Raw genomic sequence first — 18531 nt, forward strand, 5'->3', positions numbered from 1 at the left:
TTCAGAGTCTCTCTTACCCACTAAGCGAGAGTCCACGCTCTTATCCAATAAGTGTGTTTTGGTTTCATTAAGCACGTTTGATAATCTGTTAAAAAAATTAAATCTCTGACCGAATAAGTAAAATGACCATTAAGAGTTATCAAACACCCCCTAAGATTCTTATTTTATGATCGGGATAATTATGAAACTCATCACTCAAGTGAACAAATGGTATCGACCTCAGTGATGAGTTTGATAATTAACCCCTTTGTGATTACTAGATTATAGTCCGTGCAATTTATGAATGCTTTTTAATTATTTTATAAAATTTTATTTTTAATGTTGTGAGAGAAATTGATACAACACCTATACGTCACAATAACAGGGATATTTGTTATAAATACATAAATCACGAATACCTTGACGGGCTACCGTTAACAAGAAATATGGAAAAATGGTTGTGTTTAAGGGCTGAGCTCGCAAAGGTCCGAACAAAGAGGCCGGAACAATAGAATTTCGTCCTGCAAATGCCCGGAGAAAGTGTCATAAAGGTTACACGTGCCTCTCTTTCGAGTGTAAAACTTAGAACTTGTGAATCCGAATCCCTTTGCAAGGTGCCTACATACCCTATTTATGAGGATCAAGATCATGTAGCTCATGATAAGAATTATGGAAAGATAAGTTCTCATCCCCTCTAGTTTAGGATAAATCAGCCTATTTTAGCAGTTATCCAGCGAAATCCTACTCCAAGTAGGTCACTTGAAGCCTCCATCTCGATGTATATCCGGTTATACATGAGATTTATCTTCATATATTGTAATTATCTCCAAAATAGGTGTAATTATCCCTTAATTCGCGGATAAAGGATGGTCAATATACTCCAAATCCACCTCCAATTCGTCCTCCTAAAAACAAGGAAGATGAGTCCTGCTTGGAATCCGCTTTCCATTCTGCCCAGGCGACGGTAGTCCTACTAACTGCATCCCTTAGTTGTACCCCCACAGCTGTAACCCGGGGTGCACCCAACGGTAACCCCTAACAGTGGTAGCCCACGAAAGTCTTTTAGCTGAAACCTCATCCTGATGGCAGCCTCTATTATGTCTCCAATGTAAACCCAGAAGTCTTCTTGCATGCCTTCAATGTTTCACCCAACCATGGTGAAGCCCGATATCTTTTGTCAAGTGATCCAAATAAGCCCAAATAAAGCCCAGATAATACAATGGGCTATAAAATAAGCCTAAGGAGATTTTACGGCACAACAACTACCCCCGGTTCCTTGAAGTATAAAATGCGAGAGGAACCTATCAACAGTAACCCCTTCCCATTCGCTTGCAAGCCTTTAAATTGTGTCAGGTGTTAATCATAAAGAATTACTAAGCCTACGTGGGCATGCCTGATGCGAGAAACAAGAAATTCTCTGAAAACTACCCACATAATAATTAGATTTTTTTTAATAACCAGTGCACACCTCCGATATAATTTCTCGTAATAATTAAAATAATTTCCGAAATTTTGTTCGGGTTTCCTTAAATCCAATGCCGCCTTCTCAGTTTCCCGGGTATACCTTAACACTTCAAGATAAGGTTGATCCCAAAATTTTCGCTTAGTTAAAATTCAAATTAATTTGAATTTAACTAAATCCCACTATCCAAGCGTTTCAGCAACAGAGTCCCAACCGGACTCTACCTCTTCAGCTTTTTAACTGCATCTCGGGAAGCCAAGCCCATTAAGACTACCCTTCGTTCATAGCAATCGCAACACGCCAACTGGCGAGGCTACCCCCCACTGTTTGCAGCTATATATTCACATACACACATCCTTGTTTCACTTTTTATTATCTCTCAAAACTCCTCACTTGCTCACTTTCTCTACTCGAAGCATCCCAGGCGTAAGCAACTTTCCTTCTCCGGCGTATTCTCCGTTCATCTCCACCTCCGAACAATGGTATGTTTTCAAAACCCCCGCTTTTACTTTAAACCAGATGAACGCATTCTAGTTGCTATATGTTTAGATGTTCCTTACTTACCTTTTCGTATTTTATACAAATGTTCACCTTGGCACGTGCGCACACACTCATAAAAGAATCGCCTGAGACTTTTACGGTGAGCCATGTGTTAATCTGCTTTGCATGCTTGGTGCTTAATGTTATCATTCATGTTATTAACACCTAATTTGTGTCTTGTCCCCAACTTCTGTGTCATCCTTAAATGAAAATTGGTAGGCAAACAATAACTACAACCATCATATTTTATGAGTGTCAAGAACATTTACTAATAAAATATTATAAATATTTTACCTTCTTTCTTCTACAAGATCAATCAATAACCTAACTCTAAAACTTCTTCCAGAGGCCTCATTTTTTTCATTCTGAATCAACATATCTGACCAGCCTCGATAAGCAGGCACATATCCGATACGTGGACATAGTTCTTATTCTGCACCTTGCTTACATAAAGATACTGTGAGACAACAATAATAAAATTCAAAAGTTAAAACATATAAATTAATAAAATTGGACATAAAATATCATTTAATTTTATAGTTTTCAGGTTTCGCATGATTAACTACAATGAGAAATGGTAAGAATCCCGTAAAGTTCCTCTTGTGTTAGCAGCACTAAAAACATGTGTTATTATCAATTTCTTAATTACCGATCGGCACCAGCTATATGTGAATATCCACATCCAAATTTATTTTTAGCATCCCTATTTAGGAATAGGTTCTAGTGACCCTTAACGAAAAGCTTATAAAATATAACTACGAAAATTTCACTTCAAATTTTTATCCACAACACAACTTCCAATGATTTCGTCTGTCACCATTAGGGGCGATTTTTCATAGCCTATTTTATCTTGAAATTGTCCCCCATATAGTAAAATTGGATTCATTATTTTCTATTTAGAGAACAACATTCCTCATTGGCAATCCGATCACAGTATTCATTTTTTAATTATTAATTTGGATTGTCCCACATTTTACAGGGAGTGCACACCTTTCCCTATCATATGATTGTGCCATGTTATATTCGATCTTGTGTGTATAAGAAATCATCCTAAACATTAACAAATCACAAAATCATATTCTTTTCACCCATTTCATTTGTTCTTTTGACAGATTCATGAATTCGTCTGTCATGATCGAAGGCGAGCATTTTTCAGTATATATCCTTCAGGCTTCATATGTTCACACCTTCTTTGTTTTTAGTATTTTACTCGGTGATCTATTGTCCTTAGTTGCTCTCATTAGATACCTCGTCAATGCCAATTTTCATTTTCCAATATTAGTTATTTTCCGACAAATATTCACAACAGATTCACTTGCTGGTCTAGATCTACTATTCTCAACATTAATAACCTCCATCTCTAATTTTCCTTTTTCATGCACAAAATCAAATCATGCATTACCAAAAGTTTAAGTTCTTCGCATCTCAGTCATACAAGAATATAATACCATATATACATGACCCTAATGCATACCTCTTGATTAATGTTCCTCTTTCTTATTTGTTATCTTTGCCCTTGTTGCGAGTCGCTACATCTTTGGCCTTGTTACTTTTTTTAACAATTTTCTTAACAAACTGTTCATCTAGAATAAGAAAGTTTCCATCTTCATCACTGATTTAAGTATCTTGAATCGCCTTTGCACACCATTCGACCTCACATTAAAATTACACGCAATATAGTCGGCACTTTTGACATCATATTTTAAATGACAATATATCTCTAGTGCATCCATGTTTATTAGATATTATAAAACTAAAGGAAACACATGCAATTTACCCACAAAAACACTAGATCAAGTCACTCATTCCGATCTTAATTTTCTGGGGAAAAAAAGAACTACTCCCTAATTGATTTGTCAAATGGGATAAATATCAAGTTGGTGACTCGTTTCGTCCAAATGTATCAATTGAGTGACTGATTCCTAAATTGACTCAAATGAGCTACTTATTAGAAAAATTTGTATCAAAAATATCACTCTATCGTTAGTCAAAATTTTGAAAGTATTATATATTGAGTTTCACACATTTTTTATGAATGGTATTACATCTAAATGAAAGATTCCAAGTTCTAGTATTTTAGATAATATTTTCAGATTTTTAAAAATTTATCTCCTATTTATTTTTATTTAAATCAAATAAAACAATCAAAAAATTAAAAATAAATAGTTGATAAAATTTTAAAAATCTAAAAATATTAAAAAAAATAGTAGGACTCAAAATCTTTCATTTGGATGTAATACCATTCATAAAAATGTGCGAAACTCAATATATAATATTTGAGTCAATTTGGGAATCAGTCACTCAATTGATACATTTGGACGAAACGAGTCACCAATTTGATATTTATCCTTTTGTCAAATTATATATTTTGCACAAATTAGTTAATGCCCAATTAAAGTGAAACTCAATAAAGTACTTCAACTCTTTGAAAATAAAGTTGGAAATTATACTAGCGTTGGAAAGATCATATAAATGCAGGATGGTACAATATCACAATCATATCACATATAATTTCATAGATAAGTTACATACATCACCAGATACACAAATTACATGATTACAATTTAAAATGTTTACAAAACACAAACTACACACGTTCGAGAAGAACTGAAAACAACATTATTTGATCTAATATCTACCCCATTATGCATTACTCATCCAGAAAATCAGTTTTTATCCATAATAACCACAAATTAGCTATTAACTTGAAGAAAATAGTGTTGGATATCGATTTGAGTTAGTCTTGTGCCTAAACTAACTTATTTGTGGCTCTCTGACTCTCTCCATTCCTCTGATTTATATATGTTTTCTAAAGCCTGAAATTTGAGTTACTTAACAGCTCCGCACGCGCAGGGGAGATGTAGGGGCCGTTTGGGTGAGTTTAAAATAAGTGCTTATTGCTTAAAATAAAAAAGTGAAGTAGAAGTTAGAAGCAAGTTACGACTTATAAGTGATAAAAGTGTTTGAGAAATAAGTAGAAGCCGTGAGATAAAAACTAGTAATCGTAGCTTTTTTTAAGTACTTTTTGGCTTCTTATACAAATGGTACAAATAAGTGCTTCTAACTTATAATTCAGAAGCCGAGCTTATAAGCCCGTGCCAAACACCCACGTAGTATGCACCGAGAATGTGTGACCACATGTCAGTATGTTACACTAGGTCATTGCCATTGATCAATATTCTCGTTAGAAAACACGCCATTGCTCACATGACACATTCATAGGTTGCTTCAAAAAATCCGAGTCGGTACTGGAAATTCATGTTCGTATGCGAAATAAATATTCTTCTTACGAAGACTTGGCGGAAGTCTTGGAGCTTACTTCAGAAGTGCATAACAAATTGATCCTATGCTTATATTTTAGTTTACTTGGAGCAATCAAGTCAACGTCCAATGTGGGATCGAGAAGGAATGCTTCCTAATTTAAGATAGGCAGGCAATGCCAGAGAAAAATTAGTCTGTAAGCAGTACTTCCTTTGTTCAATTATTCCATAATAAGAGTCGTTTTAACTTTTCACACCTAATTTGGTGTGTAAAAAAATACATATTTCTGCATATTACTTTTTAAGTTTTATTTTTCTATTTATAAAAATTAAACATATTTTTATTTAGAAAAAAAAATTCTGAAAAATAATATGTAGATATATGTTTTTTTTACACCTCAAATTGATTAGAAGTAAAAAGTTAAAACGACTCTTAGAGGGGTGTATTGAATTGAGATTTTAAAGCATTTTTTTGCATTTGTGAAATCCGAGGGTATTCGATTGAGATTGTTTGAAATCCATTAAAATCTTGAGGTATTCAATTGGGATTTCAAATTATGCTACAAAATCTGGTGGTATTCAATTGAGATTTTAAATTCCGATGGTATTCAATTGGGATTGTTTAAAATCCATTAAAATCTGATGGTATTCAAATGCTAATAATCAGATTTTTTTGCATTTCATAAAATGATGAATTTTGTGGCATTCTTCGGTGTATTTTAAGTTTTTTGAAATCACATCAAAATCAATGGGATTTTGAAGCATCGCGCTTAAATCCTATCAACTCTGCGACATTTTATCAAACATCCGCACAAATCAAAATCAGACACAATCCATACACTAAAAACAATCCATTAAAATCCCAATCGAATACACTCCTCTTAATATAGAACATAGGGAATATTTTTCTATATATACACACATGCTGGGGTGCACAAGGGTTAAGATTGTGAGTCTTTAAATTTGCTGCTGAAAAATCCCTTCCTCAATAGTTGGCGTTTGTCAGTCAGAAAATGGAGGTAAATGATTCTGTTATTCTCGTTCGTAGTCAATACATCTGATTCAATCAATAATTACACTTAATATGTTCTCGGACTCTCAGTAATACATCTGTATATGATTGTATGCACACAAATATTGGATATGTGTTTCTTGTTCATATGATTTTGACGACGTTGTTTCATTTCATATAACTCTGCAGCAAAAGATAGTAATTAAGGTACGTTCACACTGCAAGAAATGTAGGTCCAAGGCCCTGGCAATGGCTGCCACGGAATCAGGTACTTCCATATATGCATAAAACTAAGCTTTTTCCAAGAGTAAAATGTAAAGTGGTGGCCGAACTTTATCTATTTTAGCATTTTGGTGGTCAAATTTTCAAATTTATAAATAGGTGGCGAGACTTTGTTTTTATGTTTCAAAGAAATGGCTGACGGCCACTTTTCTGAGAAAAAATTAATCTTTTTTCTCTCAAAAAAGTGGCCCTTAACCACCTTTTTGATGAATTAAGACAATAATATAAGGTGAGCATATTATAAATTTGAATTAACGGCCATCAAAATGAAAAAATGGATAAAGTTCGGTCACTAACATATACTTTACTCCTTTTTTATCCCGTATCCTAAACAAATAGCAGAAAAGTAGAGTAACTATTTCAGCTACAGGTTTGACGCAATAAAGCAAGTAAAACGTAATAGCAGAAAAGTAGAGTAACTATTTCAGCTACAGGTTTGACGCAATAAAGCAAGTAAAACGTAATCATTCTCTGGTGTCAAATAATTGCATGGTGCAGGTGTGATATCAGTGGCACTGGAAGGGGAAAAGAAAGACCAAGTCGTTGTGATCGGAGATGGGGTTGATGCAGCGGGTTTGACAAGCTCAATGAGGAAGAAATTGGGGTACGCCAGCTTGGAGCTTGTTGAGGAAATAGTAAGGGACGATTCTGTGAAAGAAGCTTAATTCCTGAAGACTCTCTAAGAGCCTTACTCATGGTCATGGGATGGAACAATTATAACTTGACCTGTTATATGTTAATTTCTACGGTACAAGGTTGCAGTATCCTGTTTGGGATGGAGAACTAGTTCTTGCTACCGTTGTGGCTCTTCAAATTGTACTGCAACATTCTATTTAATCTCTTTCAACTTTTACGTTAGAGTATATTGTCAAGTGGTATTGTTTCTATTTTCACTTCCAAATTGCTGGTACCCAGATTCTACCAGAATTTTACACAGTCTATACATTTGAATAATAAATTGATTCGTCAGCATGAAAGAAGTTAGTTATACAAAACCTAAACAACTTGAGCATTTCCAAGGGTAATACCTTGTAAGAGTAATGCTAGATGCATAGAAACTCATATAGGAACATGATGCACACAATGACATGAATTCCACTATTTGTTGTTCTTTCTTTCAACTTCTATCTTGCATTTTCTTTTTTAGCTTTGAGTCTTAAGGTCTATAGCTATCATTTGTTATACACATTGGTTATATATTTAATTATTTTTTAAACTATTTTGATATAAACAGATATATTTTTATTATATTTTTATATCTTTCTTTTAACTTTTATTATCCAGTATACTTATTATATATATTACTATCTTTATAATTTGACAATTTTTTTTTTTTGACTTTAAATTGGCTTCTGACTTATTACACAAATGAGCATTTTTCAGCTTAAAGTTAGAGATGACTTAAAGCAAGGATTTTAAGCCGAGGCACCTGTGTAACTCTGAAGTCACCTGTGTAGCTTTTTGAGTATAATGAGCATGTGAGTATAATGAGCATGTGAGGATGTCAGTATTTTGAAAATTCATCTTGGCAGAAATATTAGGAAATTAAAAAGGATAACGCCATTCATCGCTAAATTATTCCTTCCAGCTGATGTATCAGAAAAAATTGGATATACAATTCAAAATTTGATACCAATGGAGTTCAAAAGTACAAATCATGTTTGAAAAATTAGAACAGCCATCAGCTGGTCGGATTGCTAGGGAGAAAAAACAAAAGCACTCCTTGTGCCATGGACCTTAAGACAAAAAGTAAAATTCTTACCATACCCTCCTCGCCTCCACATTATACAGATTAAACATTCCAGCCAACTCCATGGCTCATGTAGGATAGATGCCCCCAATGTTCTTTAAATTACATAAAAAGACACTAGACAGATCCATACACTGTAGTAAAACATATTCATCTTACAGCTAAAACTTCAACTGTCGCAGATTATTACTGAGGATAGTAAGACGGATGGTACTCGGGTGCCCAACTATATCCACCATAAGCAGTGTTTCCATCATAATAACCAGCCGGCATCTGCGATCCTGGAGGGCAGAGACTTGAACTGGGAGCTGGTATGTTGGAATTAAAACTCATAGGAGGCTCTGACTGCTCATACATGCCTGAAGACAAGCCTGTCATTCCATAAGTTTCACCTGGTATTTGTGATCCTGAAGGGTAGAAATTGGCTGGATTTTCATGACTAGAGGTGGTCAATGCATAAGACCCCATGTGTGCAGAAGCATAGGTATCAAAGTCAGGATTAGAACCAACCATTCCATAAGGCCCAATTGGTGCTGCGGCATATGGATTAGGTTGCTGGTATGATGGGATAGCTGAGGTAACAGCAGTTTCAGGGATTCTTAAGTTAGAAGAATCCCTTGTTGTGACACTAGCTGGATCAGCTGGTTGCATACGATCAAATGCAGTCTCCTTCTGTAGATTTGATTGCTTTTCTTGCACAGTGTTTCTTTTTGTAGCAGGAACTGCACCATCTTGTTCTGTTTGGGAATGATTTGTTATGCTACTATTCTGTAGTTTTGCTTGCTTTTCATGCACAGAGGCAGAGGCTGCTCCAGCACGTTTCTTGTTTGGTTTTTCTCTTTCTAGTTTCCGAATGCGCTGCATAAGAGCATTAAGCTTCGGGAATTCAGAAGCAAGCTTGTAATCCTCTACACATTTGACAACAGATTTCAATCTATCCAGTTCATTCAAAGTAACATCCCTCTGCAGTGATAAACAGATATCAGTCGTTCAGTAATAGATAAGCTTGGTTTTTAGGTTTAATTACACGTGAGGAAATCAATATAATGCGAGGTTACCATTTTATGACTATTCACATCCCCACTCATGCGAATCTTATGAACAACAGATTTAGACTCCATTGCATATTCCTCTAATAAAGGTACTGGTGGAAACTGTTTAGTCATCTCAAATTCATATATAAACTTCACGGCGATGATATGATTGCCTTTACTGATGAGTTTCTCAATAATACCTGCGACCCAAAAATACAAGCAAAAAAGAATAAACATTTGGTTCCAAGGATCATCCGATGTGATCTTTTCATTCAGTTGTAAATTTACTCTGAGTTTTGTTGTATTAAGCAGAGCAGATGAATAACATTGTTAAAATGAACAAGGAAGTTAAGGTGAAACAATCCGATACATACTAATCAATTATAAGTGTAGCTAAGTGATAACGCACATATAACATCCAATATGAAGGCAGTATATTAACAAAGCATAAGAAAGCAAACGTCAAAATAAAAATAGAAATCCAACTGACCAGTAATGTTGTCACCAAAATCGAGCAAGCGACACAAGGGAACGGCCATCTTATTCTTAGCAACATAAACCACATAATCAGTAAGTTGATGGAGGCTAAAAGCATGGCGCAAACCATAAACAGAAACAAGTAGCAAAAAGCCAAGCAACCCGAAAGTATTGTTGTTAATGCTAGTAACAGTACTAAGCATTTCTTTACAATCAATAGCCAAAATCATAGCCTTTTCCCTGCATTCGCCCTTAATCTCCGGCTTAAGTTGCATTAATTCCTCTAAAAACATAACACAAGTCCGCCTCAACTCCAAATCATTAGTAGAGCTAAAACCATCCATGGTGTCGAGAACCAAGGAGGCCGGATCAGGAGAAGCAGCAAAAGCATCCGCGAGTTCGAGGCGAATGGAATCGCGTTGCCTGTGGTGATGGATGACATAATTTCTGAGGGCTAATGCGTCCATGGTGTGGCAAAGTGATTTGAGTTGGGGGCGAGCGGTGCGGGTGAGTGATTTTGGGGGAATTGAATTGGATTCCAGAGATTGGGGTTTGGATTCCAGGGATTGAGGTTGGGATTCCAGAAATTGGGGTTTGGATTCCAGGGATTGGGGTTGGGATTCCAGGGATTGGAGGAATTGGAATTGGTGTTCAAGAGAGGAATGGAGGCAAGTGAAGTGAGTGTCAATTTGGGACCAGGTGAGGGTAGAAGAGGGGAGCCAAGAGGAATGGGATTGTAAATCATCAAAGGCTTTTTTAAGGTTTTGTTTCTTGACGTCGATGAGTTTCATCGCAGCTGATATTGCTTTCATTGTCGTCCCCATCCTCGATTCTTTTCCGCTTTTCTTATCAAACTAGTGTTGTATATATGGATACCCTAACCACCACTTTGTTAGCTGGGCTTGCTGCCAGACTCTATACACAACCCCCGCCTCACACCCGTACATACTTCGATTCCGATTTCCGATTAATCATTATAAAATGGGTCTTCTCACTTTCTTTCTTTCTTTAATTCTCAACGAAGGGGTTAATTTATATAAAAAAAATATCATACAACATATAACCAATAACCAATAACCAATGATCAAGTCCAGCAAACAGCAAATTATAATTGTCTATTTTCGTAAAGATATGTTCTTTTGAAGATAATATATATACAAAGAGTTGGCTTTGTGGAGACCACAAAATTTTGAAGTCATGAAAGATCACAAGATCTACCTTTAAAATAATCTAGTAATCAATGGATATGATTAAAGGATTGTATATAATTTTTAAAAACTAATCTGTACATACAATCTTATATCTATACGTATTAAAATATGATCTATTTTTTGAAAAGCATATCTCGTATTTCACTCTCCAGCATAATCGTTACAAACATTATAAGATATATCATCTAAACAGCAACCACAGAATATTATAGATTGTAGGATATATTTTTGAGATAGTGGGGCTTCAGTTACTCCAAAACCGTGAACTTGTGTTCTGATTTTTAATTCAAAATTACTGTTATAATTTACAATACTACTGTCTTCTATTTTTAGTAAACAATAATTGCAGAACATTATAATTCGTTGTATAATAGATTCTTGGGATATCAAGGTTTTAGTTGATGCAAGATCATCAACATGAGTTTTAATATTTAATTCAAAACTATTCTCATAATTAATGATGTCCATGTTGAAGATCTAAATTCAACCATTGGAGTTATGGAAGAATTTTTTAACTTCGACGCTTTTGAACTTTATAATGCACAAATAAGCTCTGGACACATTTACGTTGCTCTGGATGATGAAAATTGAAGTGTTGAAGCTTTTTTTAATGAAAATATTAGATAAGCTGCTAATATAAGTTAGCACTGTACTAAGTTCTATTGTTAATATTAGCTAACTTTCGTTATATTTTTAAGTGCACTTTAGTATCAGTCATGTAATGATGCAAAAGTTTTTGCTATATTTAATGAAAAATAGCATGTCATTTGGGCATGCCTTTTTGTAAAATACATGTCTCTAGACAGTGTTGGCCCCAAGTGTCACTATCTAACTGCAAAAGGCCTCTATTAACATTTTCTGAAAATATGGCCCAATTATCACTTCAAAACGCAACTTCGTGTTGCGTTAAGAAAAACACAATTTTAAGTCGTGTTTTCTGCTGAAAACACCACTTCAAGTCGTGTTTTCTACAGAAAACGCAACTTCAAGTCGTGTTTTAAGTTAGAAAACGCAACTTGAACTTCAAGTTGTGTTTTACTCAGAAAAATCAAAAAGCAACTTCATGTGTTTTGAAATGACAGTTAAAATCGTTTTTCCACAAAATAACATTGAGGCCGATTTGACTCAAAATAGTGACTTTTGAACTTTTTCTCGGTGGGAACTCCGGTGAGATGTACCCGTGCGGAGAGAATACGAATTCGCAAACACAAAGTGACGCGAGTTGAGTATGATTTAGTATAAATTAGTATCGGAGCATCCTTGCTCAACAAGAGGTGGTGGGAGCAAAACCGAAAAAGGTAGAACAGTGCTGGCCAAGCCCAATTCGCTTTATCATTTTAATAGTCAAAAACTGTTCCCAAAAGTGGAATTTTAGAGGACATTATTATGCCACAGCCCACCGAAAGCAGAGTTTGAAATGAAGCATCTCATTCCAATTCTGATTCCTCACCAACGTGATTGCAGGACAAGTTAATTGTTTGCTATTCATTACCTGTTCAGTGTCTTGACAAAACTGATTCTGTGAAGCAACCCACACAAGTCTTCTCTAATGACAACAAATCAGAACCAAAATCTACAATGGGCTTTAACCGCTCTAAATTCCAGAAATCTAGTCCTGCACAACGTAACCTTCTGCCTCTGTCAACCAGTTTCTGGTTGCCATCAAGAAACAGAGAAGTCCATAATCATAAACATCTCCGAAGAAGCCTTTTCGTGTTTCTCACAGCTCTTGGAAGCCTTACGAGCTACTAAATCATCTTTGCATATCATGGAGTTCCACAATGTTGTCTGGAGGTTGCCACAAGTGAAAGAGCTGAGCAATTTGCTTGACAGTTCCTTCAACGTGAAGCAACTAGTGTTTCAAAGGAATAACTTCTCAGTAGAATGCTTATTGGAGATTTCGGATATGATGAAGAAGAATAGTGTGATTAAGGAGCTTATGTTTTCCGAGTCCTCCATTGGTTCTGTCGGAGCTGGCCTTATTGCTTCTGCGCTTAAGCAGAATAGAAGTTTAGAAGAGCTACAGATTTGGGAAGACTCGATTGGGTCTAAGGGTGCAGAAGAACTCTCTAAGATGATCGAGGCAAATGCCACACTCAAGTTACTCACTGTATTTGATTCAAACTCAATCACAGCAACCCCGCTGATTTCTGCAGTTCTAGCAAGGAACAGGTCCATGGAAGTTCATGTTTGGACTGGTAAACAGCGAGAAAAAAGCTCTAAGGTGGTTGAATTTGTACATGCCAGCTGCACGTTACGGATATACAGGCTTGACATCTCTGGTGCTTGCAGGGTTGCTTGTGCGTTGGGTTGGAATTCAACGGTTAAATCACTTGATATGACTGGGGTCAGGCTGAAGTCTCGGTGGGCTAGGGAGTTTAGGTGGGTTTTGGAACAAAACCGCAGCTTAAAAGAGGTCAATTTATCAAGAACTTGTTTAAAAGACAAGGGAATTGTGTATGTTGCAGCTGGACTATTTAAAAATCAGAGCCTGGAATGTTTGTATCTTGATGGGAATTGGTTTGGTGGTATTGGTATCGAGCACTTACTATGCCCATTGAGCAGATTTGGTACTTTACAAAACCAAGCAAACTTAACCCTCAAGTCTGTGACTATAGGTGGAGGAAGGACAAGATTTGGAAGGAATGGGCTTGCTGCCATCACGCAGATGCTGACAACCAACCAGAGTGTGATCCGTTTAGGTATATATGACGATGAAAGTTTAAGGCCAGAAGATATCATCAAAATCTTTAAGAGCCTTGAGACGAATGCCACATTAAAGTTCTTGTCTTTAAGAGGTTGCAAAGGGGTTGATGGGGATTTGGTCTTACATACAATACTTGAAATATTACAAGTAAATCCTTGGATCGAGGACATTGATCTTACAAGAACTCCGCTACAGAATTCTGGGAAGACAGAAGGTATAGGTCTGAAGCTGGGTCAGAATGGAAGAAGTGAGCCTGATACTGATTTACTTAAGGACATACCTATGACAGTGCCCAAGAGTTGTAGAGTCTTCCTCTGTGGGCAAGACTATGCTGGTGAGCTTCTGATACCTATCACCAAAGTTATACGTGTTTGAGTTAGTATACCAAAAGCAATTGACCCTTTATATTTGATGTGCAGGAAAAACCACTCTGTGCAATTCTATACTGCATAACATTTCTTCTTCGAAGCTGCCTTACATTGATCAACTAAGAATGCTTAGGAATCCAGTTGAGCATGCTGTCAAAACAGCAGGGATTAAAATAAAGAACTGTAAAGATGAAGACACAAAGATTTCAATATGGAACCTTGCTGGTCAGCACGAGTTATATTCCCTCCACGACCTCATGTTCCCAGGTCATGGAAGTGCATCACTTTTCATAATTGTAGCCAGTTTGTTCCGAAGACCTAGCAATCGAGAACCAAAATCCCCAGTGGAAATAGAAGAAGAAATTCAGTACTGGCTAAGATTCATTGTTTCCAACTCAAGACGAGCAGTCCAACAGTGTATGCTACCAAATGTAACTGCTGTGCTAACACATACCGACAAAATCAATCAGATAGAGAATTTGCAGGGGACTATAAATGCAATACAGGGATTGAGAGATAAGTTTACGGGGTATGTTGAATTCTATCCAAATGTATTCACTACTGATGCAAGATCATCTGGGATGGTAAGTAAACTCTCTCATCATATCAAGAGAACAAGCAAAACTGTTCTTGAAAGAGTTCCTCGGGTTTATGAGCTTTGCAATGACTTAATTCAAGCATTGTCAGACTGGAGGTCAGAAAATTACAACAAGCCGGTGATGAAATGGAAAGACTTTTGTGACATATGTCAGATTAAGATTTTGTCTCTGAGAGTTCGGTCAAGATCTGATAACAAGGAAAAGGTGGATATGAGGAGGAGGGCTGTCGCTCTGTGTTTACATCATATAGGTGAGTTAATTTATTTTGATGAATTGGGGTTTTTAATCCTGGACCTTGAGTGGTTTTGTTGTGAAGTACTAGGTCAGCTAATAAAATTGGATGCTAGAAAGCAAAACTCGGCTGAACATAATGGATTTTCAAGTAGGAAAGAGTTAGAGAAGATTCTCAGAGGTAGCTTACACAGCCAGATTCCAGGAATGGGCTCTAAAGTTTTTGAAAACTTAGAGCCTAGTGATCTTGTGAGAATGATGATGAAACTAGAATTATGTTATGAACAAGATCCATCAGATCCAAATTCACTGCTATTGATACCGTCAACACTTGAAGAAGGCAGGGAAAGAACACCGAGATGGGTATCAAGCACACCTGACTGCGTATATGCAGGGAGGCATCTCAAGTGTGATGATTCCAGTCACATGTTTCTTACTCCAAGCTTCTTCCCTTGCTTACAGGCAAGATTTCTTTAAATTACGTTGTCAGTTATTTAAGCATATACACAAACATGAAGATACTACAGAAACTAAACAAAAGATTAAGAATATTGTTAGATAATTGTAAGAAGTGTGTGATTGTGACACAACACTAAATAAACCTTAATCCAAAAAAAACAGAATGGGGTGAGCCAACATGAAACACATCATAGATCATATAGTATAGGGCACATAAAAAATCATCCTTAATTTGTTTCTGCTTTCTAGCACTTGGTATGCAGCAATGCAGACTTCTTACAATTTCTTTTCTGATCAGCCCTTTATTCTTTTGAACAATGCCAAAATAAAGGCTTTAAATGGCATGATTATTCTAAATGGACAGTTCTTTCTATCAAAATGTCAATCCCTTGCTAACAAATATATATTTAGTGATCCATTAGATTTTTCCATAGTTTACAGCAGTTAGTGTTTGTGTTTAGTACAGTTTAAGTAGTTTAGTATGGATCAGTTCTACTTAACAGCAGTTAGCTCTGTAGTGTCATCCAGACACAGTACAGCTCTAAAAAAGGTGGTCACCTAACTCGGTGTCTAGGTTTGGAAATCCTCGCTATAGTCTATGATTGATCAATGTCTATCAATGTCTATATTATATATGTATATTATTCTAAATTTCTAGCTCTTATATTGCATGCATATATTGTTCTAAACCAGGTGCATCTCCACAACAAAATAATGAGGCTGAAAAGCGACCATGGAGCAACATACATTCTGGAGAAGCACCTTATAATGATAAATGTTAATGGCATGCACATCAGAATTGAGCTTGGAGGAAAATTAGGTTACTATATTGATGTGCTCTTTTGTTCCACCAAAAGCTTGACCGAAACTCTGAGATTTTTCCAACATATTATAGTTCCAGCAATCCAAACTCAATGCCGTGGTGTCACACTGACAGAAAACATTATCCGGTTAGAATGTGTTAAAAATCTTACTCATCCAAGATACAGAAAAACACAAGCCATACCTATACAACAATTGAAGCAGGCAATGCTCTCGGTCCCTGCAGAAAGTATGTATAATTACCAGCACACCTGGGGCTCAGTCTCAGATTCAGGGAGAACTGTTTTAAGAGAATCATTTGATTTGGCTCGTGACCTCTTATCAGATGATGATTTCCGGGAAGTGCTTCACAGGAGGTGCCATGATTTACACAACCTTGCAGTGGAACTACAAGTTCCACTAGAAAACAACCTAGAAGGAAATGTGCCTTCTTCATCTATCAGCGCACAAGCAAATAGTAATGTTGATCCGACATTTGTAGGAATTGCCAAGGGTGTTGAAGAAGTTCTGCAGAGACTGAAGATCATAGAGCAGGACATCAGGGATTTGAAGCAGGAAATTCAAGGATTGAGAATTTTGGAGCACCGGCTTCTATATGAGCTGCATCGCAAAGTAAATTATCTAGTGAACTACAGTGTGCAACTTGAAGAAAGAAAAGTACCCAACATGTTCTATTTTGTGAGAACAGAAAACTACTCGAGGAGACTGGTGACCACCATGATATCAGGCATGAATGCACTAAGGCTGCACATGTTATGTGAATACAGAGGAGAGATGCATGTGGTTGAAGAACAGATTGGATGTGAAATGATGCAGGTGGATAACAATTCGGTTAAGTGTTTGGCTCCGTACATGAAAAAGTTCATGAAATTGCTGACATTTGCCTTAAAGATAGGAGCCCATTTAGCAGCAGGGATGGGAGAGATGATACCTGATCTGAGCAGAGAAGTTGCCCGCCTAGTAGAGTCTCCGATGCTTGGTGCAGGTGCAGGTGCAGGTGCAGCAGCAGCAGCAGGAGTTGTAGGAGCAGCGGCTATCGGGGGGAGTAGGGGGTTGAACAGGAGCAAAGGGGACAATGAGCACGACCTGAGATTAGCGCAGCAGTGGGTGATGGACTTCTTAAGGGAGCAAAGATGCTTCACTGGGAAACAAATTGCAGAGAAATTTGGACTGTGGAGAATCAGGTACAGGGACGACGGCCGCATTGCTTGGGTGTGTGCTAGGCATTTATGCACCAGAGGAAATGAAATTGTTCAACTCCCGGTTTGATTCATGCTTGAATCTGCCTGCCTGCCTGTCTTGTTTTTTTCTCAGCTTCTTAGTCATGCAAGCTGACAAGGTCTTTTAATATTACTAACATGGTCTGTCTTTAAGCTGGATAGTCCAAGTGGTTAAGGGTTTATCCTCTGTTTGCCGAGGTCCTGAATACTCAAATTGCTATAAGTCATATTAGCCCAAATAAAAACATGGTCTGTCTTTTTGACTCAAACTAGAAAACATCAGTTGACAAGAGCTTGCCACCTATTGGAGTGGGGATGTTGCCAGGACGTTGTCAACAAGGCAACTTTTCTATATACCTCAAACTTATAAATTTCTCTGTATGTTATTTTTTTCGTGTCACTTTATCATTTCTAACTAGGATTGTGTACGATTTCATCTTATTATATCATTGTTTGAGGTTGCTAGTTACTGGAATAAATTTTGACGGAAGGTTGCCCCATAGAGAAAATGAAAAAAAATTATATTTTCCCGACCACATGTGAATGGTTGACAACTCCAGTAGCAATATCTGTTGGTAATGCTCTTTTAAGTCCAGCATCTTTTATTCAAATTCTTAAAGAAAATATATAAGTTAATTTATACATATATGCGTTAATTTGTATAGAGTAAACAAAAATATTGGAATATTGCAGTACTAATCATAATTTTTTATTTTAATCATATATATATGATCTAACAACATAATCGAATTAGTAAAAATTTAAAAAAAATATTTCATGTTACCAAAATGTTAGAAATATTACAAGAATATCAAAAAAAACGAGTGAAAATTGAACATGTCATATATAAATTAAAGAAATTCGTATATAAATACTATCAAACGAAATAGTTCATATTTTGAGATTTTTCTTTAATAAAAAAAAACTTGACTTAAGATCTTTATAATCATTTAAATTTTTATATTTATTGTCTTCTAAGATTTAAATTTTACATAATTATAATTAAATTAATATATCTTTTTATCTATAGATATTAAAATGAATAGATATATTCTCAATTATTATTAGTCATTCCTTCATTCAAATTAATTTAAATACATATGAAAGTATAATTCTCA

At 36.1% G+C, this 18531-nt stretch overlaps 3 protein-coding genes across 3 annotated transcripts; 2 read left to right on the top strand and 1 right to left on the bottom strand.

Annotated features, from left to right (window-relative positions):
- Positions 1–6168: 6168 nt before the first annotated feature.
- Positions 6169–7386, top strand: LOC108222671 (heavy metal-associated isoprenylated plant protein 47). The gene is made up of 3 exons (XM_017396556.2): positions 6169–6260; positions 6443–6521; positions 7034–7386. Exons 1-3 carry the CDS (start codon positions 6255–6257, stop codon positions 7198–7200), a joined length of 252 nt encoding a protein of 83 aa, XP_017252045.1. The 5' UTR covers positions 6169–6254; the 3' UTR covers positions 7201–7386.
- Positions 7387–8129: 743 nt separating this feature from the next.
- On the bottom strand, positions 8130–10802 carry LOC108219940 (FRIGIDA-like protein 2). The gene is made up of 3 exons (XM_017393540.2): positions 9810–10802; positions 9344–9519; positions 8130–9248 (listed from the first exon to the last, which is right to left on the bottom strand). Exons 1-3 carry the CDS (start codon positions 10618–10620, stop codon positions 8472–8474), a joined length of 1764 nt encoding a protein of 587 aa, XP_017249029.1. The 5' UTR covers positions 10621–10802; the 3' UTR covers positions 8130–8471.
- A 1531-nt stretch (positions 10803–12333) lies between these two features.
- Positions 12334–17882, top strand: LOC108219764 (protein TORNADO 1). The gene is made up of 3 exons (XM_017393272.2): positions 12334–14048; positions 14134–15374; positions 16065–17882. The coding sequence occupies exons 1-3, from the start codon at positions 12557–12559 to the stop codon at positions 17460–17462; spliced, it is 4131 nt and encodes a 1376-aa protein (XP_017248761.1). The 5' UTR covers positions 12334–12556; the 3' UTR covers positions 17463–17882.
- Positions 17883–18531: the final 649 nt, after the last annotated feature.

Source organism: Daucus carota, chromosome 5 (genome assembly GCF_001625215.2).
Source record: "Daucus carota subsp. sativus chromosome 5, DH1 v3.0, whole genome shotgun sequence".
Lineage (NCBI taxonomy): Eukaryota > Viridiplantae > Streptophyta > Magnoliopsida > Apiales > Apiaceae > Daucus > Daucus carota.

Bases quoted from the DNA above. Each gene is read 5' to 3' on its own strand.
- LOC108219940 (XM_017393540.2), bottom strand. From the start codon at position 10,620: ATGGGGACGACAATGAAAGCAATATCAGCTGCGATGAAACTCATCGAC. The intron at 9,520-9,809 runs GTCAGTTGGATT...TTTGGGTCGCAG, and splicing joins TTTTGGTGACAACATTACTG to GTATTATTGAGAAACTCATC. The intron at 9,249-9,343 runs GTAACCTCGCAT...TTATCACTGCAG, and splicing joins ATGTGAATAGTCATAAAATG to AGGGATGTTACTTTGAATGA.
- LOC108222671 (XM_017396556.2), top strand. The intron at 6,522-7,033 runs GTACTTCCATAT...TGCATGGTGCAG, and splicing joins AATGGCTGCCACGGAATCAG to GTGTGATATCAGTGGCACTG.
- LOC108219764 (XM_017393272.2), top strand. From the start codon at position 12,557: ATGACAACAAATCAGAACCAAAATCTACAATGGGCTTTAACCGCTCTA. The intron at 14,049-14,133 runs GTGAGCTTCTGA...TTTGATGTGCAG, and splicing joins CTGTGGGCAAGACTATGCTG to GAAAAACCACTCTGTGCAAT. The intron at 15,375-16,064 runs GCAAGATTTCTT...GTTCTAAACCAG, and splicing joins GCTTCTTCCCTTGCTTACAG to GTGCATCTCCACAACAAAAT.